Raw genomic sequence first — 26,532 nt, forward strand, 5'->3', positions numbered from 1 at the left:
TAGGTGGGGACAGCTCCTGCCAAGTGCAGCTCACAATTTCTGGGCTGCGTCTCATTCCCTATACAAAGATGACTCCCAGAGGGAGTCAGGAACCTCCCCGGATCCCACAGCTGGTGGCGCTAGAGTACCCCCAGGGGGTCCCGGCTTGGGAGTGGCCGCAGAGGCCTGGGGGCGGAGGCTCCTTATGCCCCGGGGCACGACAGCAGAGAAGAGTAAGTGGTCCGGCAAGGTTTTGGGGCGCCCCGAGAAACAGCCGGTGAGGTGGGAGTCCAGACCCCCGGCGCGGTCACTCACCAGTCCCCGCCCCGTCGCGCGGTCACGTGTCAGGCCCCGACCCTGAAGCGCGATCACGTGCCCTGCCGCCGTGACGGCGGAAGTGGCGCCGTTGCCAGGCGGCCGTTGCTAGGCGCGCACTGCGTGCCCTGCGTGGGGCGCGGCGGCCGAGGCGGGAAGCGCGAGCGGCGGCGCCATGGCCCGAGGTAGCGGCGCGCGGCGGGAGGGCCGGGGGCTGGGGGCCCGGGGCCGGGTGCCGGGGTCTGGGGCCCGAGATGCGGCGCCGCCGCGGACGGGTTGGTGTTGAGACTCGCCCGGAGCCCAGTCCGCGCGCTGAGCTGGCTGTCACAGCTGGGGAGCTAGCAGACCCTGCCACGGCCCCCTCCCTAGACTCGCGGTGGGTCTGGCACCTCACGCCCCCGTGTCCCCCAGTGTGGCAGCAGCCGTTCCTCAACGTCTTCAGACACTTCAAGGTGGACGAGTGGAAGCGGTCCTCTAAGGAGGGCGACGTGGCCGTCGTGACGGTAAGTGGGCCGGGGCGCCTGGCAGCAGGAGCGGCGGCCTCTCCTCTGTCTCCTGGGCCGCTTTGCTGCAGCGCTCCTGGCGCTCCGTGGGGCTGAGCGGGACGCCACGCCTCCCGTGTCTCTCTGCAGGACAAGACCCTCAAGTGCACCGTGTATCGCGTGCGGGGCCCTGTCTCTGCTGGCAATTACATCCAGCTCCCCAAAACCAGCACCCAGTCCCTGGGGCTGACCGGACGCTACCTGTACGTGCTCTTTCGGCCCTTGCCCGCCAAGCATTTCGTCATTCACCTGGACCTGTGTACCGAGGTTACAAGCTGGAGAGTGGGACCTGCCGGTGGGGGCCTTGCACTCCTGTTGCAGTCTCCTCTCCACGGCCATGCTGTATACCTACAGGACAACCAGGTCATCCGAGTGTCATTCTCCAACTTTTTCAAGGAGTTCAAGTCCACAGCCACATGGCTTCAGTTCCCTTTCATCTGTGAGACTGGGACACCCAGGAAAGGTAACATGTAGATGAGGTGTGAACGGGGCACAGATGGTCTTGGAGAGGCAGCCAGCCAGAAGGCTCAGGGGGGAGGCAGGCCAGGGACAGCCTGGGTGGAGGGGCACGTGGCTGTGGCCATGAGAGTGGGGACAGGCCGAGGACAGAGAGTGCTGTGGGCCGGTTGGTGAGGGGGTAGGCTCTGACCTTTGCTCCTGTCCTGCACACCTGGCAGGTGTGGGTTCCCCTGGTGCCCGCTGGACCTGCCTGCAGCTCGACCTACACGACATTCTCTTGGTCTACCTGAACCGACGCTACAGTCAGCTCAAGAGCATCAGGCTATGTGCTAGCCTGCTGGTCAGGAACCTCTACACCAGTGACCTGTGCTTCGATCCTGGTGAGGGCTAAAAGTGTGCTTAGCCTGCAGCCCACCTGCTCTAACTCCCTGTGTGCTGGCCTCCACACCCTCCCTGGCACTTGGTGAAAATGCCCATGCTGTACCATCTTTGAGCCTCCCAGCTCCCAAGGCAGCCGCTGGGGGAGGTGGTGGCTGGGCTGGTGGCCAGGCAGTACCCTGCTGGCTGGCACCTGGTGTTGTCTTGTCTGGGCTGGGAGAGGGAGCTGGGTGGGCTTCCCTGGACTTTGCTCTTCGTAGCTGTCACTGTCGCTGAAGCCCGGCGTGCAAAACTGCCCATCATCCCCATACCTCGAGAAATGGCATTCCCGGTACCGAAAGGGGAGAGCTGGCACGACCACTATGTCCACGTCCGGTGAGCGGCTCTGCCTGTCCTGAGGGCGGCCGGGTGGAGGGAGGGCAGCTGGGTGGAGGGACGGCAGGGCCGCCCCTGGAAGCTGACTGTCCTTCCACCCCGCCGAGGTTTCCAAGCGACAGCTCAAAAACATCCTCCGAGGCAGTTCAGAAGAGCTGTTCCTCTTCTGAGGCAGGTGGGCCTGTGGGGCCAGCGGTGACCCAGGTTCAGGCCTGAAGGGCCCATGGAGCTCGGCGGGAGAGGGGGGCCTGATGCTGCACCTGGGGAGGTGAATGCAGCAGCATGATGCCTGCAAGGGTGAGGGGAGGCTGTCTCGAGGCCCCAGACCCAGTGTGGGAGGTTCCAGTTAGGGTGCCTGGTGGCTTAAAGCTTTCCAACTGGGAAGGGGTGCCGGGGCCCACGGTAGGGTGGGCTGCAGCTGTTGTTGTGGCTTCCCTCCTGCAGAGTGGGCAAGGCCAGGGCCCACTGCTGCCACCTGCCCCGTGCCTTGTGGCCATGTCCTCACAGGCTTGTCTGCACTCTGCTCAGTGGGTTCTTCTCAATTGCAGTCTTAGCGGGGCCTGTGCCGCGGCTTCTCCCTCACCCAGCGGCCTTCAGCAAGCTTGTTCAGGACAGCTTGGCCCTCATGGTCCAGAAGCATGGCCCCACAGCCGTGAGTGCCCTGTGCCCTTGGAGGTGGGGCTGAGGGTGGTGGCCACAGGGTGCTAACAGGCACTTGTCCTCCCGAAGTCCCGCCAGGCCCCCTCTGTGCCCAGGCCCCTTCCAGAAGTCAGCGTGTCTTGTGAGCGCTCCGAGGTCTGTAGTGTGGGTGGCCCCAGTGGCCGTAGCCAGGAGCCCTTGGCCTGGGTGAAGGCCACTGACAAGCACGTGGTCAGTGACAGCCTTCACGTGTCTGCACGTCAGACGACTGTGGAGCCCACGGCCCCAGAGGATGCATCCCCACAAGAGGTGAGTGCTTTTCCCAAGGAAGGTGGGGCTGGACTGTGCCACCGAGGGGGGTGGGATGTGGACGAGGTGTGGGTGGAGGGCTGCTGGGTCTCTGCCCACTGGGAACATGCGTGGGGCAGATGGTCCCTTCCCATCTAGTCTCCTGGCAGAAAGCAGAACCAACAGGAGGCGGTTTTGGGCAAGGATCGTTTTCAACAAAGAGTAAGGAGGGGGGCTGGTGCCCTGACCCCAGCCCAAGTGGTTTGGGGGGGTGGCGCTCAGGCTCCAGGCAGGCGCAGGACTGGGGTACCTGGAGGGTCTAGCAATGTGATTGGAATCCTGGTTTCCTGCCAGCAGCTGGCAGAAGGCACTAGAACCAGGTGGCTTTCTTGGGAGGCAGGCACCAGCTTTGGGTGGGGTAGCCCTGGTGGGACAGGAGCCTCGCCACTTTGGGGTCTCACTGTGAGTCTGCCTGTTTCAGAGCTTCCTCCCGGATCCGGTCCTGAGGCTCAAGGGGGTCATCGGCTTTGGGGGTCACAGCACCAAATGGGTGAGGGATTCTCTGTTCTTGCTGGGTCGTGCAAGTGTCAGATACACAGAGGGGACAGTGGGCACACCCCGTGTTTCCCTGAGGTGGCTGTGTGGACAGCTGAGCTCCCCCAGGCGTCAGGTCCCTTCACCGCTGTGGACGCCCAGCCCTGCCCGCATCCTCACATGCTCGGTGCTTCCTTGACGTGGTGACATCCTGTCGCAGGCATCCCTTTGTGTCGTGAACACCAGCCGGGTCGGTGCTGGTCCAATCGCTCAAGCTTCCAGAGACCTGAGAGCCCTTGCTCACCCTTTAAAGCTTTGATGCGTGTCGTCCAGCCAAGTGGGGCCGGGTATGGGCGAGACTTGTGGGACCCTGCAGGGACAGCAGCAGGAGAGGAGGCTATGTGCTCGCCAGGCCTTCCTAGACACGAACTCTGAGTCTTTGTGGGCTCTCTGGCCTTTTGTCACCTGAATCCCAAAGTTTCTTGTGTTGCAGACAGGGCTTAGAGGAAGCCCTGCCCATGCACACGTGCACCCGAGCTCTTTCTGTTCTTTTGGCGCATGCATCCCATTGACTCCTGTGCGTGGGGCTCGGGGGAGTGCTGGGGTGGGGGGACGAAGCCGACCAGCCTGTGACCTCAGCCTCCGGCCCCTGTGCACAGGCCCTGTGGACCCGGGATGGGGCCGCCGTCGTATACCCTTGCCATGCGGTCATCGTCGTCCTGTGTGTCAACACACGGGAGCAGCGTCTCTTCCTTGGCCACACAGACAAGGTGGGCACCCTGGCCCAGGGGTGGCTTGTTCTGCAGGCACACACCCTCCCTCACCCTGCTGCCCCCCAGGTCTCTGCCCTGGCACTGGACGGGAACGGTTCCCTGCTGGCCTCAGCCCAGGCACGGCCCCACAGCATGCTGCGTCTCTGGGACTTCCAGACTGGGGAGTGCCTGTCCCTGTTCCAGAGCCCAGTCCACACCGTCTGCTCCCTCAGGTGGGTGCAGGGTCTCCGAGGCGGGTGGGGGTTGCGCCTGCAACACTGACCTCCACCTCTCTGTCCGCAGCTTCTCTGACAGCGGGGAGGTGCTGTGTGGTGTCGGCAAGGACCGCCACGGGCGGATGGTAAGCGGGCCAGGCCGGGGAGGTGGGGCAGCCCATCCTGGGGTGCAGGCAGGCAGCAAGGGTCCCCCGCAGGCCTCCCCCAGCCTCACCGGGCACCCCTGCGCCATACTTGCCACAGAGTGTCTGTTTCACTCCCTCGTGGATGGAGCTGACCTTTGATTGACTGGCCTCACCCTCTTCAGTGGCAAGTCCCCCACGCCTGAGCTGGGCGTGTTTAACATGCCAGCATCTCTGAAGTTGGGTGTTTCAGCCGGGGCCTCTTCTCCACTCGTGGTTGTGTCTTCTGCTCCTTTCTGCACACACATGTCTGTGGAAGCCCCGGGTGGGCACATGTAGGTTCCTCTGGGCCGCAGGGGCCAACTTCCCCACCCCCTGCAGCCCAACGCGCCTGCTTCTGTGGGAGAGGCCAGGCGGGCGCTGGGTGCTCAGCGCAGACTTGTTGCAGACGGTGGTGGTGTGGGGCACGGCCCAGGTGGGGCGAGGTGGAGAGGCCGTCATCCTCACGAAGGTGCACAGCGACGTTGACATCCAGGCATTCGAGGTGGCCTTTTTCGATGAAACCAGGTGATTGGCCGCCCGCCTGCCCACCCTCCGTGCTGGGACCAGCGAGTTGTGAGCTGGCCCGTCCTCCCTGGCTCACCTCCTACCCCTCGCAGGATGGCATCGTGCGGGCGGGGCAGCGTGCGGCTGTGGCGACTGCGAGGTGGAGGACTGCGCTCCTGCCCCGTGGACCTGGGGGAGCACCACATGCTGGAGTTCACTGACCTGGCCTTCAGGCAGGCCCAGGACGGCCACACACTGTGAGCCCCACCCTCCCTCCCCTCATGGCCAGGGCCCGCCCATTCCCTGCCCCGCCCCTCGGCCCCTCCGCCTTCACCTGTTACCTCTGCCTTTCTGGGCAGCTACGTCTGCAGCCGCAGCGGCCACATCCTGGAGATTGACCACCAGAGCATGGCTGTGCGGCGCGCTCGCCGCCTCCTGCCCACACAGACCCCCGGTGGCCCCCTTCCACAGAAGCAGGCCTTCAGTTCAGGTAGGTGGGCCCTGCTGTGTTGGGAGGAGTGGCCCTGACGCTTTGGGCTGACCATGCCTCCCCCCACCCAGGCCCCGGTATCGCCATCAGCAGCCTCAGCGTCTCCCAGGCCAAGTGTGCCGTGGGCTCTGAGGACGGCTACCTGCGCCTCTGGCCCCTGGACTTCTCCTCTGTGCTCTTGGAGGCAGGTGGGGCCTCGACATCACCTTGCCACCAGGGTTGCCACAGGAGGGCCGTGTCCCCGGGCTGGATGGCAGTCATGGGGCTCCAAGGGGCTGTGTCCTGAGCTGGGGTCCACCGTCGCTGAGCCCAGGAGTGGGTGGTCACAGGGGAGGTGCCTGTTGTAGCTCACAGGGAGATGGGGCTCCAGGCAGCAGGGAAGCGCATTTCTCAGTGTCCTGGGCAGGGGTGCTGGGCACGGGCACTGCATGGATATGGTCAGCCTGTCCCAGTTGGCCAAGGTGCCGGGCCCACCCCACTACAGGCCTGGGTGGTCACCGACCCACCCTGCCCGCAGAGCACGAGGGCCCCATCAGCTCCGTCCGCATCAGCCCTGACGGCCTGCGTGTGCTGTCCACCACCTCCTCGGGCCACCTGGGTTTCCTGGACATCCTGTCCCGGGAGTACAGCGTGCTGGTGCGCTCCCACGCCGCCCCGGTGCTGGCCCTTGCCACTGAGTGCAGCCGGGGACAGCTGGCCACTGTGTCCCAGGACCACACTGTCCGCATCTGGGACCTAGCGACCCTGCAGCAGGTGGGGTGTGGCCGGAGGGAAGCCAGCCAGGAGGGAGGGACTGGAGGGCCGCAGGCCTCACTGAGGCCCGGTGGGTGGGGCCCTGGGTCCTTCTGCCTGTGTTTGGGGCCTGAAGGTTCAAGGCACTTGGAGAGAGACTGGCTCTCGGGCCTTGTGGCCCGCTGGTTGCCCCAGCCTGTCCGCCCTCACACGGCCCCGTCCTCCAGCTGTACGACTTCGCGTCTCCGGAGGAGGCCCCGTGTGCTGTTGCCTTCCACCCTACCCAGCCCACCTTCTTCTGTGGCTTCAGCAGCGGGGCCGTCCGCTCCTTCAGCCTGGAGGCCACCGAGGTCCTAGTGGAGCACAGGTGGGTGGCCAGCCGGCCCTGGCCCCACAGACGATCGAGGTGGAAGCTCCAGTGGTTTGTAGGTTCCCTGGGGAGTGTGGGAGACCGAGCAGTGCAGGGGAGGGCTGTCTACAGGAAGCCCCGCCGTCTGCTGCCCCTCGGGGATTCCACAGGAGGTCTGGGACAGTGCAGCTCAGGGGCAAGGCAGCGGCGTCTCGTGTGTGCAGGTGTCACCGTGGAGCCATCACCGGCCTGGCCGCCAGCCCCGACGGCAGCCTCCTGTTCAGCTCCTGCTCTCGGGGCTCCCTGGCCCAGTACCATAGCGGCGCACCCCGGTGCCGCATCCTTCGTGTGGCAGGTCAGGCCCCCAGGCCCAACCCCAGCCCTGCTCTGGCCTCCCAGCCATCCCCTGGTCAGGTCCCTGCGGGGGTGGGGGTATGTGGCGCCCCCGACCGTGGTACTGCGTTCCACAGTCGCACTACTGAGACCCCCAGAGCCAAGTGTGGTTTTAGGACTCACCAGCCTCCCGAGATTGAAGGTCAGTGAGAGTCTGTGCCCACCCTTCCCCAAGAGGAAGTGAGTACCTGAAGCCTGAGCACCAGCCCAGCAGGGGGGTCGGCCCCCTCTCATGGCCACTGTAACTCGGGCCAGCCAGATGGTCACTTGGTGGTCACTCTGGGAGAGCCCCCAGCTTTCCTGGCAGTCCGTGGTGCCCACTGGTGTCTTGGTGCCCTCACATCCAGGCCCCATGGGCTGGCTGCTGTGGGATCTGCCCAGCCCAGGCTGGTGTTTTCCGCACCAGTAGGTCTCTGACCAGTGTCTGTTCTGGTGCGCCCCCCCACCCCGACCCAGCTGACTGCCTGTCCCCATGTGCCGGCAGCTAACGTGGTGTGCCAGGAGGCCTGCCCGAACCCCAGTGCCCTGGTGGTCAGTGGGGACAGCCGCCTGCTGGCCTTTGTGGGTCCCTCCAAGTACACGGTGACCGTCATGGACACAACCTCACTGGATGAGGTGGGTCAACTGGAACCCTCCCTGTGTGCAGTGAGGGCAGAGCCACGGCAGTCTGGCCCTCAGACCCCGTGGGCACCCTGACCCTGGTGGCTGCGTGTTTCCCTGGGTGGGAGGCCATGCTCATTTCAGAAAGGACCTGGGCCCTGCGCCCCTCATGGCACAGAGGACATGTGAGCTGTGGGCAGCCTGCCGGATGGGTGCCCAAGGCTGCCCACGGCCCGGGCCCAGCTCTTGGGGCTCGAGCTCTGGCTGGAGGTCATGGTGAGGACACGTGCGGCTCTCCCTCAGCTGCTGAGGGTTGACATCAGCACTCTGGACCTGGCTGGCAGCCGCCTGGACTCAGCTGTGGCCATCTGCTTTGGCCCCGCACCCCCTGGCCACTTGCTGGTGTCCACGTCCTCTAACATGGTTGCAGTGCTAGATGCCACGTCGGGCCGCTTGGTCCGGGAGGTGAGCCCAAGACTGCGGCTGGCGGCCTGGCCTCCCCCGCCTTCCCGGCTCCGGCCTTGGTGCCCGCAGTGCCCAGAGGAGGGGAGGCCCTGGGCCGCTTGCTGCTCCCTAGAGGTTGTGTTCTGTGAGAAGGGGGCTCCCCCAACTGGTGGTCCTGTGTGCTCCGACCTTTTCCCTCAGTGAGCACCCTCTCTCACAGCTGTCCTGTGTCCCCCCTGCGGCCTGCTCTGTCCTAGCTCTCAGCGGGGATGGCCGTTTTCTGCTCACGGCCGCCGACCGGGCCATCAAGGTGTGGAACTACTCAGCACAGGCCGGCCCTGGCTGCCAGGTGTGTGCCCTGGGCGGGCGCACAGCGGATAGGAAGGAGGGTGGACGACAGTCCCCGAGGTTCCCCCGTGCCTGCTGGGGCCTGACACTGCACGAGGTCCTCTTGGTCAGTCTGCAGTCTGGTGGCCAGGTGTCTCCAGCTGTGCCTCAGTGGTCTCTACATGCCACACTGCTGCCCTCAGGTGTACATCGGCCACTCAGAGCCTGTGCGGGCTGTGGCTTTCACCGCCGACCAGCAGCAGCTCCTTAGTGTGGGAGACGCCATCTTTCTCTGGGACGTTCTGGCCCCCTCTGAGAAGTCCCCTCCAGGAAGGCAAGTTCCTGCCCTCGACATGCATCTGCCAGGCCTCCCTCTGCACCCCTCCGCCCCACCCGACCATCTCTCTTGTCACCTCTGCAGTGTCCAAGGCTCTCCCGGGGCCCCCCCAACCTGCGAAGCTGGTGAGTGGTCCCACCACACTGGCAGACTCCATGGTGATGTCTGGTGCTGGCACTGTAAATGCTGTGGGTGCACAGCGCTGTTCTTTTCCTGGGAGTCCCAATGCAGAGCTGGTTGGGGGTGAGGGGCTGGGCACGCCTCCTGCTCTGCCCTCCCCGGACCCTGAGCTCAGCCGAGCTCCTTCCGTCCTCAGGCCTGGGTACAAGACAACTGGAGGACATGGTGTCTGGGGCCAATGGCCTTCCCCGGCAGCAGGTGCCCATGCCATCCCAGGCGTCCCCACCCTGGCTGGACATCTGTGCCAGGCCCCCCAAGGACCATGATGGTGAGGGCAGGGGTCCTGGGAGGGCCTGGAGGGGATGTGCGTCTGGCTCCCATCCTGACATGCTTTGCTGCTCCTGGCCTGGGGGAGGGGCAAGGGCATGGGGGCACTCTGCTCCCTCGTCTCACTGTCTCCCCACTCTCCTCAGGCGCTTTCTCCATGTCAGATGAGAGCTGTGGCCCTGAGGGTCTCTGCCAGGCCTCAGGCCCACCTGTGCTGGTGCAGAAGGAGGCTGGCAGGGCTGGTGATGGGGCCTGGGGGGCCACGGGGGGCCCCTGGGACCTTGGCAGGCCTCCCCACCCCCGTGATTGGCCCAGTAAGCAGGGGAGGGGCAGCAGGGTGGGGCAGGGTCACTCATAACTGGACCAGGGCCCAGGTGCATGTACCACGTGGACTCCAGGTGGCCTAAGGACAGACCCGGCTGCCCCTGGCAGACAAGGGATGGTCACCTACAGGGCAAACGGAGAGCCCAAGGCCCCTGTTGGGCCAGGTGGGTGATGGGACATGGCTCATCTGTGCCCTTTGAACCCAAGCATCTGACCAGCCAGGGCAGGGTGACTGCAAGGAGGGTCACTGTGTGGTCCCTGGGGGTTCACAGCCTCATTCCCTTCCCTGACAGGTGCCTGCAGCACTGGAAGAGCCAGGGCTCAGCCCCCCACTCGCCCAGACTCCTATCGGCATTTCACAACTCGCTACAAGGCCTCCCTGCTGGCCAAGGTTGGCCGGGTGGGGCGTCCTCATAGCCCCTGCCACCAATGGATATCCTGGAAGCCCAGGGGTCCGGGCGGCATGGCCCTGTGGTGTCTGGGGGTACTCCTGCTCCCCGGTAGACACAGGCTCCCTGGGGTTTCACTGGGGCAGCTCCCAGAGCTGACAGCAGCCCAGGCCTTGGCGGCAGTCGGCCCACGGGTCACCCCTCCGCGCTGAGCCCCATGCTCTCACCGGGCTGGTTAAGGTTCTCACTGTCACACGATGACTGGACCCAGGCGTGTCCTGCTGAGCCCACACACTCGCTTCACTCCATGGTCCTGGCTCCCCTTCATCTCCCCCCCAGCAGGCGCCTCCTCATCTTCTCCTCCTGCCTCCCTGTCTGCATGCTGCATGCCAGGCTCCCAGCCCCGCTGGCCACCGCGTGCAGACTTTGGTGCCCACGTTCCTGCCGTTTGCCTCCTCCCGGGAGCATGCATCTCCCAAGGCTCAGTCCCACGCCCGGCCTGATGGGCAGAGCTTGAGGTTGGGGGGCTGGGCTGGGGGGGCCGGCGCCAGCGTCCTGGGTCCACTTCCTCACAGGGCCTCTCCTTCCCTGCTGTTGGCGATGAGCAGCTGCGCTTGAAGGCCGTCATGGGTTACAACGGGAACGGGCGCGCCAACCTGGTCTGGAGGCCGGACACAGGTGGGGGCCACGGCCCAGACGCTGCAGGGCGGGCTCAGTTCTGTCCACCCCTAGGCCAGGCCCCAGGGAGGGGCCCGCAGGTGGTTTGGGCTGCAGGGCGGGTGTGTCCTCCTGGTGGCACTTCCTGCTGTGAGCAGGAGTTCTCCTTGGGGTGGGGTTGGGGGGTGTGGGCACGAGTGCCTGGGGCTGTGGGGCTGATGGGGCGGGCGCTTCCTCCCTGCCCACAGGCTTCTTCGCCTACACGTGTGGTCGCCTGGTGGTGGTGGAGGACCTGCACTCTGGTGTCCAGCAGCACTGGCTTGGCCACCCTGAGGAGATCTCCACGCTGGCCCTCAGCCATGATGCCCAGGTGCCTGTCCTGCAGCCCGCCTTGAATGCCCAGGGCCGAGGTGTGCCTCGGAGCTTGGCTCCTCGAACTGCGTGCGGCTGGCTCTCGCTTCCAGAGCAGCCCTTTACCCAGAGCGGGAACGGGCCCGTGGACTGCACCCTTCCTGCTGACCACCCACATGCCTGCCCGCCAGGTGCTGGCCTCTGCCTCAGGCCGAAGCAGCACTGCCTCCCGCTGCCAGATCCGTGTCTGGGATGTGCCGGGGGGCTCCTGTCGGCAGCTCCTTTCTCACCACGACACTGCTGTCCAGGCCTTGGCTTTCTCGCCAGATGACAGGCTCCTCGTCACGCTGGGTCAGCAGGACGGGGGCGGAGGAAAGTGGTCTCCGGACTCCCCTGCCTGTCGTGGGAACCCTGGGCAGCTGACGTGGTCACTGTGCATCTCCCCCAGGGGACTATGGCGACCGCACCCTGGCTCTGTGGAGCACGGCCACCTACGAGCTTGTGTCCTCCACGTGCCTCCCGGAGCCAGTACACGGCGTGGCCTTCAACCCCTGGGACGCCGGCGAGCTTGCCTGCGTGGGCCAGGGTGCCGTCACCCTGTGGCTCCTGCAGCAGCGTGGGGGCGACGTCAGCCTCCAGGTGCCAGGGTTCAGAGGAGGTTTCGGAGGATGGGGTCTGGCTGGGCCCCAGGGCATCGCTGACCCACACTGCACTCATGTTCCTCCAGGTCCACCGAGAGCCCATCCCTGAGGAGGTGGGGGGGTGCGAGCTGACCTCGCTTTGCTACGGGACCACACCCCTGCTCTACTGTGGCTCCAATGTTGGCCAGGTGTGTGTTTGGGACATGTGTGCCGGCCGCTGCTTCTTGGCCTGGGACGCGGACGACGGTGAGATCGGTGGGTGTCTGACGGAGCCCCTGTGGCCCTTGACAGCTTGGGGCTCAGTTCTCCCTGGGGGTGCTGGGGCGGTGGACACCATCTTGAGTCCCAGGCATCTGGGGACGTGGCTCACGGCATCTCCTGTCCCCCAGGAGTGCTGCTGTGCTCGGGCGCGCGTCTGGTCAGTGGCAGTAACACCAGGCGGCTGCGCCTGTGGGCCGTGGGGGCCGTGCCGGAGCTGAGGCGCAAGGGCTCCGGGGTCAGGTGAGCATCCACAGTGTGTCTGGGAGCCGGCACTCTGTTGCCAGCTGGGCCCATCCCCCAGGGGACATGCTCAGGCAAGGCCAGGGCCTGTGGGCCAAAGCACCTGGCTCCCTCGGCTCTCACTGCTGCCACCCCTCTGACCCCCTGCCCCTCCAGGTCTAGCTCTGTGTTTATGGAGCGTGAGCTGACACTTGACGGGGCCGTCGTGAGTGCGGTCTTCCACGAAAGCATGGACATGGGTGTGGTGGGCACCACGGCCGGCACGCTCTGGTATGTCAGCTGGGCTGAGGGCACCAGCACCCGCCTCATCAGCGGCCACCGGAGCAAGGTGAGGCCGCTGGGCCACCGGCTTGCTGCCGAGGATGTCTGAGGGGATCCCAGCCCGGCACGGGCCGGGCAGCTGCCGCGCGCTCCCTCCGTCCCCGCCCCCAGGGTGCTCCCAGCCCAAGCGCAGCTGCGAGCGTCCAGGCGTTCCCAGGACCAGCTGTACCCCTGGAACCATGCGCCCCTCCGCGTGGGCATGGGGTCCATGCCGTGTCCGCGTGCAGCAGCTCCAGGCCCTGTGGCCTTCTTGACCCTTCCTCTTTCCCGCCACTTTATTCTCTTGTAATTTACGTGTTGAAGAAAACTGGTCATCCACCCTGGAGTCTTCCACCACCGTTGTTGGACATGCTTCCCTGGGGTCCGAGGGGTCTGGAAGCCGGGCCAGGGTCTAGTCAGGGCCAGCCAGTCCCAACGTCACTTCCTTCTGGTAGCACTGTGTCTCCCACCAGTGATGCCCTTGTCTGGCGGCAGGAGTTGCAGGTGGCAGTAGTCAGATCCCTCGTTCCTTCAGGAGGGAAGTGGCCTCGAGAGCTCTCAGATTTTCCGGGGCTGGGACAGGGCACAGGTAGATGAGTCTCTCCCTCGTGGACCAAGTTCCCCAGCAGCAGCCAATGTGTTACTTTCTGAGAGCTATTAGGGGCTGGTGGGTGGAAACATGGGTCTGGCTTCCCCACCGTCACTTTCTCTTGATGCTCATGGAGTCCTGGCCTCGGCTGGTGGCAGGGTCTTCAAGTTGGCTCCTGAGTCTTTTTTAAAAAAATTCTACGTTCATTTGTTCAGGCGTAACAGTAGCCAACAAAGAAACTCTTGTGTGAGGTAGGGAGGGTTATGTGTTTCCTTTTTCTTTGGTAATGGCTTTATGTTGAGGTATAATCTGTGGGCCACACACCCATGTCACGTCAATGGTTTTTGAAACATTTGCAGAACTGTACAACCATCACCGCAGTCACTTTCATCCCAGAAGGAAACCCCCCACCCATTAAGCACTCACCGCCCAGCCCCTGGCAGGCGCTCACCGACTCTGTCTCTGTCGGTTTGCCTGTTCTGGATGGTCCCTGTGAACAGAAACACACTCTGTGGTGCTTTCTATCTGCTTCTCTCACTGAGCATCGTGTTTTCAAAGTCCATCCGAGTTGTAGCGAGTGTCAGTGCTTCACTCCTATTTACTGCTAAATACACTTCTGTGGTACAGATAGGATGAGTTTATCCACCCACCAGGGCATGAGCTTGAGGGTGCTGAGTTCTTGACCTGAGCTAGTGGTCACTGGTGGTCCCCCCTCTTCTGTGGACCACAGGTGCTCCAGCCTCTCCCTCTGCAACTCCGCCCAAGACCAGACTTGGCTGTTCTAGAGACTGTGGCCCCTCCAGTGGGAAATGGGCTTAGAGGTCACGGTCTGAGGCCCAGAGGGGCCCATCACGTCTCAGCCAAACAGACCTAAATTATTATTTTTCTAAGATAAAATGCATCAGGAGTTTATACTTATGCTTGAAATTCACATTCAGGACTCGGCTATTTTTTTTACCTCTTTGGTGCACGGCCTGTCTCCTTTTTTTTACACCAGAGATCCTGACTCTGTGTAATCACACAACTGCTTTCTCCCTCGATACACATCACACACACACACACACACACACACACACAACAATCTCAGCCCCACCCCCCCTGCTGTGATGAGGCCCAGGAGTGGCCCCCTGGGAGGCCATGGGCCTCAGGTAGGGTGGTGCCTCCTCACAGGTGAACGAGGTGGTCTTCAGCCCCAGCGAGTCCCACTGTGCCACGTGCAGTGACGATGGGAGCGTGAGGGTGTGGCGCGTGGCCAGCATGGAGCTGCTGATCCAGTTCCAGGTGCTCAGCCAGGTACTCGGGGGGACGCCTGGGGCTGGGGTGCACGCCCGGGGCTCCGGCAGGCTCATCCTCCCTCCAGCCTTGGTGTCTGTCTGTGGCCTTGGGCCCGGGCCCCTTCCCCCCTCCCCAGGGGAGTTCTGATGTTTTCCCACCGTGGGTCCCCAGAGCTGCCTCTGCCTGTCTTGGAGCCCCCCATCCTGCGAACACCCAGAACAGCAGCGGGTGGCAGCGGGCTACAGTGACGGCACGCTGCGGCTCTTCAGCATCCCCCGCATAGCGATGGAGCTCAAGATGCATCCCCACTCGGCTGCACTGACGGCCATCGCCTTCTCTGCTGACGGTGAGGCCGGGCTCATGGCGACAGCACGGCTTCTGCCTGGCCCAGGTCACACCTTTGGGCTGAGGGCTAGGGGCTCACAAGTAACAGCGTGGTCTCTGCCTCGCCCAGGTCAGACCATCCTCTCCGGAGACAAGGATGGGCTCGTGGCTGTGAGTCGCCCTCGCACGGGGATGACCTTCCGTGTGCTGAGTGACCATCGGGGAGCCCCGATCTGCACCATCCAGAGCACGAGAAGAGAGGTGAAGTAGCCTCGTGAGCCTGCAGGGCCTGGCCTGAGCCGAGGGTGCTGGCAGGGAAGGGGATGGGAGAGCAGGGCAGGCAGCACCCACCAGCCTTTATGCCCCCAGTATGGAGACTTCGGGGCAGAGGGTGTGGACCTGTGGCTGGCTGCCAGCGGGGACCAGCAGGTCAGCGTTTGGGCCTCCAGCTGGCTGCAGGACCGCTGTGAACTCGTGGACTGGCTAAGCTTCCCAGCGCCCGCCCTTACGGAGGTAAGAGTCCCGGTGGCCCTGTGGGCGGGGTGCCCCCCACCCTGCCACAATGTGCTGTGCCCTCCATAGGTTCCCAGCTGCCTGCCGCCCTCCCTCGCCGCCTTCTGCCCCTGGGATGAGGCGCTGCTGGTGTGTGCGGGCCTCGGTGTGCACCATGAGGTGGTCTTCTACAGCCTCCGCCAGAAGCAGGCACGTGCACCCCTCCATGTGGTTCTGAGGGACCCAGGGCTGGGGAGGGGCAGGTCTCGGGGCCACGGGAACCCCTGCCCAGTGCCTCACGCTTGCTGTCTGCAGGTGATGAAGAAGATCCCACTGCCTTTCTTTGCTGTGTCCATGAGCCTGTCCCCTGGGGCCCACCTTATGGCCATTGGCTTCTCTGGTGAGTGCTGGTGTCTTGAGCGGGGCCCAGTGGGTACACCTGTGCCCCCACACTGAGCCGTACCCCTCATCCCTGAAAGTGGGGTGAGGACACCTGCTCCAGGGGAGTCTTAGATAGGGTCAGGAAATGAGGGGGGGTGGGGTGCCAGGTTCCCCCAATGAGGCACTGGTCCCAGCTGGAGACAGAGCCAGGGTGGGTTGGAGGAACCCTGGGTCCTGGAACTATACAGACACAGGCACAGGGCCCATGGCACCCTACCTGCCCCAGCCCACCCTATGCTGTCCCCCGGCAGAGCGTGTGCTGAGGCTGGTGGACTGTGCGTCGGGGGCCGTGCAGGACTTTGCTGGCCATGATGACTCGGTGCAGCTGTGCAGGTTTGCCCCGTCTGCTCGGCTGCTCTTCACGGCGGCCCACAGTGAGATACTGGTGTGGGAAGTCACAGGCCACTGACCCCCAGTGGGGAGTGTGGGGTCAGGTGTTGCCCTGCTGGTCAGCCGGGCACCTGGCCTGGGCAGAGGCTTGGCTGACAAGCTGGGTTGGCCAGGGGCCTTGTGCTGGGCCAGGATGGCTGGGTGGGCTTCACGCCTCCACACCCGGCTGCCCAGGAGTGTGTGCAAATCATCAAGACCTTGAACATGTATGACGTGCTTATTGCCTCTTTTCCTTTGGGCTTTTGTTTCTACCTTGTACAGTTCAAATAAATGTGGGTGTTGCATTGAGGCATTGTCTCCTGGTCACTCCAGGCTGCCTGAGCTCAGTTTCTGCCCAACCTCCAGACCTCCAGCTCCCTGCCAGGGATCCTGACCCCTGCAAGAGCCGCGGGAGCCTGAGCAGGAGCTGCGGGGCGGGGCGGCACTGGGCAAAGGCCCCGCCCCCCTGGCCGGCAGTGCCCGGCGCGCCCACGCGGTGGCGCCGCCAGGCAGCTAGGCCGGTCTGGCCCGCCCGCCTCGCTAGTGCGGCTGCGTGGGCGGGGGCCGGAAGTGCGGGCGCAGCTACAGCGCGGGTCGGGACCGCGGTCGTGGGCGGGGGCCGGGCCTGCACCGGGCTCGGGCTGCAGCTCCCGGCGGCCAGCATGAAGCGGGACGTGCGCATCTTGCTGCTGGGCGAGGGTAGGTAGGCGCCTGGGCCTGGGTCGGGCGGGGGTCGAGCCTGGTCGTGGGTCTTGGGGCCGGGGTGGGGAGAGGCGCCGCGACCTTGGCCGCCGCGCTGACCGCGCCGCCCCGCGCAGCCCAGGTGGGGAAGACGTCGCTGATCCTGTCGCTGGTGGGCGAGGAGTTCCCCGAGGAGGTAAGGCCGAGCGCGTCCCCGCGCCCAAGAAGGGCCCAGGTCCGGGCGCCGCCGCCCGCCGCCCTCCGCCCTTCCCGGCTGTCCTCACGGCCGCGTCTGCCCCAGGTCCCCCCCCGGGCAGAAGAGATCACCATTCCCGCGGACGTCACCCCAGAGAAGGTGCCCACCCACATCGTGGATTACTCAGGTAGAGGGGCCGCCCGCCCGCGGTTGCGCCCAGGAGCGGGCGTCTCCGGCAGGTCTGCAGTGGGATCTCTTTTTCCACCCAGAGGCTGAGCAGACAGTTGAGGAGCTCCAGGACGAGATTCACAAGGTACAGTGGGTCCTGGGGAAGGGGGTGCTGGGCATGGGGGTCAGGGCTCAGGCCTTGGGGATATGGCCGCCCTGGCTTGATCAGTTTCATTCTCTGAGGGATTGGATTAAGGTGCCCAGAGTGTCCGCAGCCTCGCTAATTCTGTTGTGACCTGTTAGCACTGAGAGTCTTTGGGGTCCCTGTGATGCACTCTGCTGGGAGCCAGGAGGAAGGCCCATTCCTTCCTCCTGCATGCGTGGTTGGACAGCCTACAGCCCTCCGTGCCTAGCCTTCCCTCTTCTGGTGGACCCTGGGGAGCAGTCTCCAAGTCCTTGAAAGTGATCCCTTGGACAGCTGTGTGCCCAGCACCCCCATTCCCCACTCCTTAGTCCAGTCCACTGTCCTGGGCCTCTGGGTTGCACCGGGTGTCATGACCAGTGCTGTGGGCTGCACAGCTAGCTCTCTGCTCTCCTCTGCACAGGAGGACCTGTGCCTGGACCAAGCTCCTGGTGGGGGTGCTGCCCCTGCAGCATGTGTGTCCTGGGGGTGCCACTGGGCAAGGGTACAGGCCGCAGCCACTGTGTTGCCGTCATCCCCCCACCTTGTGCTGTTGTCCTCTGTCTGCTGTTGCCTGTAGTGACCAGGGAGCGAAGGGCTGAGGCTGGGGCGTCAAGTTTAAGGGTGGCTGTGTCCTGAGCCCTCAGGAGACTCGCTGACCAGAGCTGCAGTACTGGGGCCTGGCATCTGCAGCAGAAGTGGGTAGGGAAGGGCTGGCCTGAGGTGTGAGTGGCCAACAGCCAGTGACTCGGCCTGGGAGCAGCTGGAAGGGTGGGCTCCCCTAGTCTCTGAGCTCTGTCCTGTCCAGCTTGTGAGTGGAGCAGGGAGCTTCAGATCCCACCATACAATCCCTCTCCCTGCCCCCAACAGGCAAACGTGGTGTGCGTAGTGTATGACGTGTCTGAGGAGGCCACCATTGAGAAGGTGAGCAAGGGAACTCTCTGTCCATCCCAGCTTTCTGTCACTGGCGCCCAGCCTGGTCATCCACCTGTTCTCTGTTCTCTGCACACACCATAGGTGGACGCTCAGTTGACCCGGGTTCTGGGCAACTTGCACCCGTGGCTGGCCGCACTGGGGAGCTTCACGGAGCCACCCTGGCTAGGGCCCCCAAAGCTTCCCCCGAGTTCCCATGACCCTATCTCCCGCCGAGGGCGTGGATGGCCTTGCGTCTGAATCTCTGAGGTCTGCGGGAGGAGTTGCTGATCTCAGGCCCTTTGTGGGTGTTTGGGAACTGCTAGGATCAGATGAGGTCCTACCTGTCCGCGGCTCTTCCCCACTGGGTTTGTTGCCAGTGGCCGTGACTTTGACTCTCAGTGGCCCTCAATCTCCCCCCTCTCTCCTCGAGCCAAGTGAGAGTTCCACATGGGAGCTGTGGGCCGGGCAGGCCCCCATTCTCATGGCCAGGTCTTACCTTTCAGATCCGAACCAAATGGATCCCACTGGTGAATGGGGATACCAAGAGGGGGCCCAGGTAATAGGCAGGGCTCGGGGAGGGGGACTGGGCCCCGCCAGCTCCTTGATCCTTGGTGACCGTGGGTCTCTCCCCCAAGGGTCCCCATTATCCTGGTGGGCAACAAGTCGGACCTGCGGCCGGGGGGCTCCATGGAGGCTGTGCTGCCTATCATGAGCCAGTTCCCCGAGATCGAGACCTGTGTGGAGGTGAGCGGGCAGGGCCCCGGGGGTGCCAGGACCGCAGAGGCGAGGACAGGGGTCCTCCCTGCCTCCCCCTCTGAGTCTGTTCCCACGTGTCCCAGTGCTCGGCGAAGAACCTGAAAAACATCTCAGAGCTGTTCTACTATGCACAGAAGGCCGTGCTACACCCCACTGCTCCCCTCTATGACCCTGAGGCCAAGCAGGTGGGCTGAAGGTGCTGGTGGGGAGGGCGAGCAGGAGGGAGCGGTGGGGTGTTGAGCCACTGTCCCCACAGCTGATGCCCAAGTGCGCCCAGGCCCTCACACGCATCTTCAGGCTCTCAGACCAGGACATGGACCAGGTGCTCAGTGACCAGGAGCTCAACGCTTTCCAGGTGCGCCCTCTTCTGTCTCCTGGCGGTACCCACCCTCCCAGCTGCAGCCGCACCCCACGCCTCGGCTGCCCTTGTGACGGATGGAGAGGGCAGCTGTCTGACTAACGGCCACTTTCTCTTGGAAGCAGATGTCCTGCTTCGGGCACCCTCTTGCCCCGCAGGCCCTGGAGGACGTGAAGATGGTGGTGAGCAAGAATGTGGCAGGAGGCGTGCAGGATGACCGGCTGACCCTGGACGGTGAGGCCCGACGCCCTGCCTACCCCGGGCGTGGGGTGTGGGGCAAGGCTAGGCTGTGCCTGGTGTTACTCCTTTCTCTGCTTCTCCTGAGCAGGCTTCCTTTTCTTGAACATGCTCTTCATCCAGCGAGGCCGCCATGAGACCACGTGGACCATCCTGAGGCGCTTTGGCTATGGCGACTCGCTTGAGCTGACGGCCAACTACCTCTGTCCACCGTGAGTGGCGTTCGGGCTCAGGGCTCGCCTCCCATCTGTGTCGGATGGGGCCTGGGGCTCCTGGACCCTGTGCTGGGGGCCATCGGGGCGTCTCTCCCTGGCGGGGGGACTCACTGCCTGCCTGGACAGCCTGTGTTCAGAGGAGGTGCCCTGTGGAGCACAAGGAGGTGTGCACATCCCCACCCCCATCCTGGCACCCGCAGGCTCCGTGTGCCCCCCGGATGCAGCACCGAGCTCAACCACCGCGGCTACCAGTTTGTGCAGAGAATGTTCGAGAAGCATGACCAGGTGAGGGCGCTGGGCCCCACTGAGCCCCCCCCTCGGCCTCCCGCCCGCATGTGTCACCGCAGCTCCTCTGCCTGCAGGACCGGGATGGCGCCCTCTCGCCAGCAGAGCTGCAGAGCCTCTTCAGCGTGTTTCCTGCTGCTCCCTGGGGGCCCCAGCTCCCTCGCACGGTCCGCACCGAGGCCGGTCGGTTGCCCCTGCACGGGTATCTCTGCCAGTGGACGTAAGTGCAGCCCTCACCCACTGAGACGGCCTCATCCTCTGCCCTGCTGTAACGCCACATCCCCACTTCCCCGTCCCCAGTCTGGTGACCTACTTGGACGTCCAGCACTGTCTTGAGCATCTTGGCTACCTGGGCTTCCCCACCCTCTGCGAGCAGGATTCCCAGGCCCACGCCATCACAGGTGGGTGCCCGCTTTCACACCGGCCCCCAGCCAGTGCCTCCCCGGCAGCCCCTCCCTCACGTTCATCCTTGCCCCCTGCCCACAGTCACCCGGGAGAAGAGGCTGGACCAGGAGAAGGGACAAACGCAGAGAAACGTTTTCTTGTGCAAGGTGGTGGGGGCCCGCGGAGTGGGCAAGTCCTCCTTCCTGCAGGCTTTCCTCGGCCGTGGCCTGGGGGTGAGTGTCCGTGTGTGCCGTGCGTGGACCTGGGGGGCAGGGGTTCTGGAAAGAGTCCGAGCAGCGAGCTTCAGGGGCGTCCCTCTGCACCAGGATGCTGGGGAGCCTGCCGGGGAGCCCTCTGCCTACACCATCGACACCGTGCAGGTCAACGGGCAGGAGAAGTACCTGATCGTGAGTGCGGGGGTCCCCAGGGTAGGCCTAGAGCGTGCATGCTGAGGGAGCCGCCCAACGTGGCCCTGGGAGACCTAGCCTGTGCCCCTCTGAGGCCACCCTCTCTGTTCAGCTGTGTGAGGTGGGTGCAGACAGCCTCCTGACCACCTCGGCCGACGCCACCTGTGACATTGCCTGCTTGATGTTTGACAGCAGGCACCCCAGGTCCTTCTCGCTGTGCGCCAGTGTCTACAAGGCAAGGTCCCGCCCACCCTGGGGGCCCTGCTGGGTAGCAGGGCTGTGGGCAGGTGTCCCCCAGCACACTCACATGGCCCCTCCCCCTGCAGCGCCACTACATGGACAGGCAGACCCCCTGCCTCTTCGTCTCCTCCAAGGCTGACTTGCCCGAAGGCGTCTTGCTGCCTGGTCTGTCTCCGACTGAGTTCTGCCGTAGGCACCGGCTGCCCGCCCCCGCCCTGTTCTCTTGTGCCGGCCCAGCCGAGCCCCGCGCGGCCATCTTCACCCGGCTTGCCACCATGGCCGCCTTCCCGTGGGTACCAGGATCGAAGCCCCTGTGTGGGAGACCCCTCCCTGTCCCAGGAGAGTGGCACAGCTGTGGTGTCAGGACTGGAGTCAGTCAAGGTTGCAGGGTGGGCCTTGGTGCCCATGCCGATGCCCAGGCGGGGCCCTCGGGGCCTGGCCTCACAGGCTGCTCTCTCGTCTGGGGGTCCTGCCATGCTGGGCACTGACACGGAGCAGCTGAGTGGGGCTCTGGGACTTTGTAGGAGACGGAGGTGGGGGTACAGCAGCAAGACTCCCCTCTCTCCTGCAGACACCTTGTCCACGGGGAGCTGCACGCCACCTCCTTCTGGCTCCGGGTGGCGCTGGGGGCCGTCGGGGCTGCCGTCGCTGCCGTTCTCAGCTTCTCACTCTACAGGGTCCTGGTGAAGAGCCGATGAGGCCCCGGACCCCGCAGTCTGATCTCAGGGTGCTGGTGTGGGGCCACTTGCTTGGGGTGGGGGGAGATGGAGACCCTCTCAACTGTGCTCCTGAGGACAGTCCACCTGCTGCCCCACCCCTGCCTCAGCCCCGAGGGTGGCCCCAGCTCCCAGCAGCCTGTGTCCGGCCTTGCTGCAGGTGCCGGGCATGACCCTCTTTTGTGGGCATCATGTGTTGGAGGGACCGGGAGGTGTGGGTGAGGGAGTCAGTGACCCCAGACCCGAATTCTCAGGGCTCCACTCCTCCTTCCTGGTCCCATGTGGCCAGAGGGTATGAAGGGGGTAAGAAGGCAGAGCTTTGGGCCAAAGGCAGGGGCATGGAGGCAAGAAATGGCTGGACCATTGTGCGCGCCCCCACCCCCCAATCTTAAGACAGGTCCAGGGCTGTGCCTCTCCCAGAAGATGTATGAGATTGGGTTTCCTGATTAAACTTCACTTGTGTCTTTTCCATATTGGGTCCTGCTTTCTGAGGATGACTTCTTGAATTAACTAAAACGTGTCCTTGGTCTGGGTGTGGGCTGGGAATGTTACTCCTGACCCCCCCGCCTCCTCTCTGGGTCACCATCCTGAGGTCTCAGGCCAGGGTAAGGACCAATTATGGCCCAGCCGCAGCTTCAGAGCCTTTAGTCCATTGAGGTCCATGCTGACCTGAGGGTGAGAGGCTGGAGGGGACCTGATACCTGAGGACCCCCTGATGTGACCCCTCCCCACAGCCAGGTGTATCCACTACCCAAGCCTCAGCATCCTGTCAGGTTGGCTGAGGTGCTGAGGATCTGGGGTTCTGGGATGTGCTGAAATGTCCTGGTGTGTGAGGTGGCCCTGGTCTGGGGGAGCTGCCCTGTTTCTCACACCCCACCCAGAGGCCTCTGCCCCTCCCACTGAGCAGGAGACAGCCAGATCTCCAGCCTAAGGACAAGGGGACAGAGAACCTTTCTTGGGCTGAGGAGGGGGCTCAGCTTGGAGTTCAGGTGCTCACTCTGGCGTGCATGCTGGGCGTGGAGCAGAGGCAGTATGTGGTGTGCTTGGGTGGAGGACCTTGGCCACACAAGTACCCCCTCTACTTCCTGTAATTAATCATTCCGTGCAAGGCAGGCCTTTAGGCCAGGGCCCCTCCCCCAGCCCTGACAAGCTGTTTCTAGAGGTGGGGGAGCTGCCTTCTCGGCAGGGGATGCTCAGGCCTGATCCAATAGGGGCTGGGGGTCACACTCTGAAGTTGTCTCAACCATCCCGCTGGCCCCCCAGCTCCAGTGACCTGAGGACCCCTGGTGCAGTTCTTACTAAAGCTGGGCAGGGCAGGATGCTACTTCTAGTTGCTGCATCTGTCCTGAGGCTCAGCTGCACAGGTGTTCTGAGTGGTGCTGTCAGGGGTTGCTATGGTTGCACATTCCCATAGCCTGTCACCTTCCTTATTGTAGGGGGTCTACCTGTCCTCCCTGGGAAGTAGGGCTCCTCTCCATCCCAGCTGCGGCCTTGTCCATTGGGGCTCTCCCCACCCCCATGTCCATGGGTCAGTTTAGCACTGTGGCCACAGGAGTAGTCAGGAACCTCCAGCCCCAGTTGTGTTGGTCCCCACCCACTGAGCAGGGCCTGCTGCAGGGACCTCCCTCAACCCTGCTAGTTGCCCTGTTGGCTTCAGTGCTCGCCCCTGGGGCCGTGGAGCCTTCTTGTTGCCAGGACGGGCAAGCATGTCTGGCAGGGAGGGAGGTGCCTTCAGGGAGCCCGGCGGGGGCAGTCCCCAGCAGTGGGTTGTTCCCTGAAGCCTTCCCCGAGGAGGTGGCATCGGCGCTGAGGCCCAGCCCGGGGCAAAGGGGTGCGCGCAGAAGGGGCTTGCGTGCCGCGCGTGACTCAGTTTCCCGGCTGCTGCCCCGAGGTACGAACAGCTGCAGCCCGGGGAGGGGGGGGGGCGGGGGCGCCGGCACTGGAGCCAAGCGCCCCGCGCCGTTCTTGCCCAGGCACGTCCGCGTGCGGGGCGCGCGCGTGTCCTGACCGCGAGTGGCTGGGCTGGCAGCGGCGGCGTGTGCGGCGGGGGCGGGCGGCTCCGTGACGCGGCGCCGAACGGAGTGGGCGGAGCCGGAGGGCCGGGGCGGAGCGGAGTAGTCCGCAGAGAAGCCCCTCCCGGCCGCGGCCGCCGACCCCGGCCCCCGGCCCCTGGCCCGGCCTGGCTCTATGGACAGGAGCTCGCTGCTGCAGCTTATCCAGGAGCAGGTGCGTGGAGAGGTGCGGGGCGCCGGCACCGCCCCCGTTGCCGGCCCTCCGCCCTTGGGTGGGCCGGGGGGACGGAGCTCTGAGACCCTCAGCGCAGCCCCTTCCCTGCACGACCTTGGCCCCCTGCACGAGACCCCAGGAAAGGGCGAGCCAGACTAGGGCGCTTGGGGAGGGGCAAGAGGGTTGGTGATTGCCCTCAGACCTTGGCCCTACCCTTCCAGGATGGGCAAGGCAGAAATGAGGTGGGGAGACCGCTTGGAGAGCTAGCGGAGCTGGAGGCCGGGAACCTAGGTACCGGTGCCTACAGCTAGCTCCTGGGACCATGTGGGCACAGGGGCCTAGACCCAGGATGCTCGGAGCCTGCCTCTCCCTCCTGACGTGGCTCAGCCCTGTGGTCGTGGGGCCCGGCCCACCCTCAGACCTTGGCCGCCGGCCCCCCGACCCCAGCAGCTGGACCCTGAGAACACAGGCTTCATCGGTGCGGACACCTTCACTGGCCTGGTGCACCGCCATGAGCTGCCCCTGGACCCGGCCAAACTGGACATGCTGGTGGCCCTGGCCCAGAGCAACGAGCGGGGCCAGGTCTGCTACCAGGAGCTGGTGGACCTGGTCAGTGCCACAGTGGGTGGGCAGCTGGGGTGTGGGCGCAGTGCCCTGGCTGGAGTGGGTTGGGCAGGCGGCCCCTCCTCCCTGCCCTTCCCATCGGGGAGGGCTATAGCCATGGGGCAGGGCCTCAGATCCTGTGACGAGCTGGGTGGACCACTCAGGAGGGGCAGCCATGGGGGGAGTATGGTGGCCTATGCCCAGGCCCCGCCCCCCAGATCAGCAGCAAGCGCTCAAGCAGCTTCAAGCGGGCCATCGCCAATGGACAGCGGGCACTGCCCCAGGATGGGCTGCTGGACGAGCCAGGCCTGGGTGTCTACAAGCGGTTCGTGCGCTACGTGGCCTACGAGATCCTGCCCCGAGAAGTGGACCGCCACTGGTACTTCTACCGGCACCGCAGCTGCCCACCCCCCGTGTTTATGGCTTCGGTCACCCTCGCCCAGGTGGGCCTGCCCGTCCACTGCCCACCACCCCGGGAGCCTCCCTCATCCCTGGTCTTGCCTGGCCCCAACGCCTGTTCCTCCCAGATCATCGTGTTCCTGTGCTACGGGGCCCGTCTCAACAAGTGGGTGCTGCAGACCTACCACCCTGAGTACATGAAAAGCCCCCTCGTATACCACCCCGGCCACCGTGCTCGGGCCTGGCGCTTTCTCACCTACATGTTCATGCATGTTGGGTGAGTGGGCCCACCTCTGGCACCCCTCAGATTGGATCGGGAGGGCTCAGCCTCTCGAGGTGGGGGCAGGGGGCTGGTAGCCCCCTGGCACCTCACCCTTCACACCCATTTGCCCCATACGGCCAGGCTGGAGCAGCTGGGGTTCAACGCACTCCTGCAGCTGATGATCGGGGTGCCCCTGGAGATGGTGCATGGCCTGCTCCGCATCAGCCTGCTCTACCTGGCTGGTGTGCTGGCAGGTGAGGCAGGTGCGTGCGCCCTGGCCACCTCACTGGTGGGCCTCACCCTCACGGCTCTCCCCTTGCTCACACAGGCTCCCTGACCGTCTCCATTACTGACATGCGGGCCCCTGTGGTGGGGGGCTCCGGCGGGGTCTACGCCCTGTGCTCTGCACACCTGGCCAATGTCGTCATGGTAACAGGGCAGCCCCTGTGGCGGGGTGCGGGGAGGGGCCCATAAGGCCTCCCTCACAGCCTTTTTTATTCACACCCCATCAGAACTGGGCTGGGATGAGATGTCCCTACAAGCTGCTGAGGATGGTGCTGGCCCTGGTGTGCAGTAAGTAGGGAGCCAGGGTGGAGGGGCCTCAGCCTATGGCTAGGGTGCCTCTCACCTGCTGCCTCCCTCTGTAGTGAGCTCCGAGGTGGGCCGGGCCGTGTGGCTGCGCTTCTCCCCGCCACTGCCTGCCTCGGGCCCACAGCCCAGCTTCATGGCACACCTGGCGGGCGCAGTGGTTGGTGTCAGCATGGGCCTGACCATCCTGCGCAGCTATGAGGCGCGCCTGCGAGACCAGTGTGGCTGGTGGGTGGTGCTGCTTGCCTATGGCACCTTCCTGCTCTTCGCCATCTTCTGGAACATCTTTGCCTACGACCTGCTGGGTGCCCACATTCCCCCGCCACCCTGACAAGAGTTCCCAGGGCCACACCAGCCAGGGCGCAGCATCTGTGGGCCAGCCACTAGGCAGGCCTGCATGTTCATCCTCTGTGAATGTATGTCTTGAGGCTGCTTCTTCCTGGTGGGGGCAGGTGGCCCCTGTGGCCCACGGACTTCAGGCCAAGCCTTACACCAGCCCTGGCCGCCCCCTCCCAGGCCTGGAGGGATGGGACTGCTGGACTGGGCTGAGTGGTGGAGGTCCCCAAGGGTGGCCCCAGAGGAGACCCTGCCCTGGCCTCTCCCATGAGACTTGCAGTCTGAGCCTTTTTGGAGAATGAATAAATATTTTACACAGCACCAGGTGGCTGTACTAGGGCACTGCGGGCTGGGCTGGTCTCCCCCCAACACACTGATCAAACTGTGAGGGCCCTTCCCTCCACACAAGCAGCAGCCTGGGCTTCCCCCTTGCTTTTCTGCA

The 26,532-nt window shown here is 64.6% G+C and overlaps 3 protein-coding genes across 31 annotated transcripts; all 3 read left to right on the forward strand.

Moving 5' to 3' along the window:
* Window positions 1–378: 378 nt before the first annotated feature.
* WDR90 (WD repeat domain 90) lies at window positions 379–16,247 on the forward strand. Of its 21 annotated transcripts, none has more exons than XM_082431494.1 (42): window positions 379–479; window positions 664–797; window positions 927–1,103; window positions 1,191–1,299; window positions 1,514–1,675; window positions 1,934–2,048; window positions 2,156–2,223; window positions 2,597–2,700; window positions 2,778–2,996; window positions 3,135–3,197; window positions 3,457–3,525; window positions 4,169–4,279; window positions 4,349–4,494; window positions 4,565–4,622; window positions 5,068–5,186; window positions 5,279–5,422; window positions 5,525–5,655; window positions 5,727–5,843; window positions 6,140–6,408; window positions 6,615–6,754; window positions 6,907–7,091; window positions 7,614–7,744; window positions 8,033–8,194; window positions 8,431–8,522; window positions 8,704–8,834; window positions 8,922–8,962; window positions 9,154–9,598; window positions 9,683–9,772; window positions 9,902–9,999; window positions 10,573–10,675; window positions 10,903–11,024; window positions 11,197–11,356; window positions 11,454–11,644; window positions 11,733–11,901; window positions 12,036–12,147; window positions 12,304–12,475; window positions 14,207–14,329; window positions 14,483–14,657; window positions 14,766–14,896; window positions 15,005–15,148; window positions 15,218–15,527; window positions 15,820–16,247. In XM_082431494.1, the coding sequence occupies exons 1-42, from the start codon at window positions 470–472 to the stop codon at window positions 15,975–15,977; spliced, it is 5,910 nt and encodes a 1,969-aa protein (XP_082287620.1). In that variant the 5' UTR covers window positions 379–469; the 3' UTR covers window positions 15,978–16,247. The 21 variants fall into 21 exon arrangements, with proteins under 21 accessions (XP_082287620.1, XP_082287604.1, XP_082287614.1 ...); XM_082431478.1 differs by having other exon boundaries at window positions 395–479; window positions 706–797; XM_082431495.1 differs by lacking the exon at window positions 379–479 and having other exon boundaries at window positions 523–797; window positions 8,394–8,522; window positions 9,154–9,285; window positions 9,431–9,598.
* A 149-nt stretch (window positions 16,248–16,396) lies between these two features.
* Window positions 16,397–22,147, forward strand: RHOT2 (ras homolog family member T2). 7 transcript variants are annotated; one of them, XM_082431497.1, is made up of 19 exons: window positions 16,397–16,636; window positions 16,756–16,814; window positions 16,920–17,001; window positions 17,084–17,127; window positions 18,034–18,087; window positions 18,582–18,634; window positions 18,714–18,822; window positions 18,918–19,019; window positions 19,091–19,189; window positions 19,318–19,426; window positions 19,521–19,641; window positions 19,845–19,929; window positions 20,007–20,149; window positions 20,230–20,330; window positions 20,416–20,546; window positions 20,640–20,720; window positions 20,833–20,955; window positions 21,047–21,331; window positions 21,532–22,147. In XM_082431497.1, exons 1-19 carry the CDS (start codon window positions 16,600–16,602, stop codon window positions 21,847–21,849), a joined length of 2,136 nt encoding a protein of 711 aa, XP_082287623.1. In that variant the 5' UTR covers window positions 16,397–16,599; the 3' UTR covers window positions 21,850–22,147. The 7 variants fall into 7 exon arrangements, with proteins under 7 accessions (XP_082287623.1, XP_082287628.1, XP_082287624.1 ...); XM_082431502.1 differs by having other exon boundaries at window positions 21,047–21,249; XM_082431498.1 differs by lacking the exon at window positions 16,920–17,001 and having other exon boundaries at window positions 16,397–16,640.
* Window positions 22,148–22,242: 95 nt separating this feature from the next.
* RHBDL1 (rhomboid like 1) lies at window positions 22,243–26,411 on the forward strand. 3 transcript variants are annotated; one of them, XM_082431507.1, is made up of 8 exons: window positions 22,243–23,902; window positions 24,350–24,511; window positions 24,724–24,948; window positions 25,033–25,181; window positions 25,308–25,420; window positions 25,495–25,595; window positions 25,679–25,739; window positions 25,814–26,411. In XM_082431507.1, the coding sequence occupies exons 1-8, from the start codon at window positions 23,864–23,866 to the stop codon at window positions 26,083–26,085; spliced, it is 1,122 nt and encodes a 373-aa protein (XP_082287633.1). In that variant the 5' UTR covers window positions 22,243–23,863; the 3' UTR covers window positions 26,086–26,411. The 3 variants fall into 3 exon arrangements, with proteins under 3 accessions (XP_082287633.1, XP_082287632.1, XP_082287634.1); XM_082431506.1 differs by having other exon boundaries at window positions 24,353–24,511; window positions 24,724–25,181; XM_082431508.1 differs by lacking the exon at window positions 25,495–25,595 and having other exon boundaries at window positions 25,308–25,429; window positions 25,814–26,086.
* Window positions 26,412–26,532: the final 121 nt, after the last annotated feature.

This window comes from Balaenoptera physalus, assembly GCF_965194825.1.
Source record: "Balaenoptera physalus genome assembly, chromosome: 16".
Lineage (NCBI taxonomy): Eukaryota > Metazoa > Chordata > Mammalia > Artiodactyla > Balaenopteridae > Balaenoptera > Balaenoptera physalus.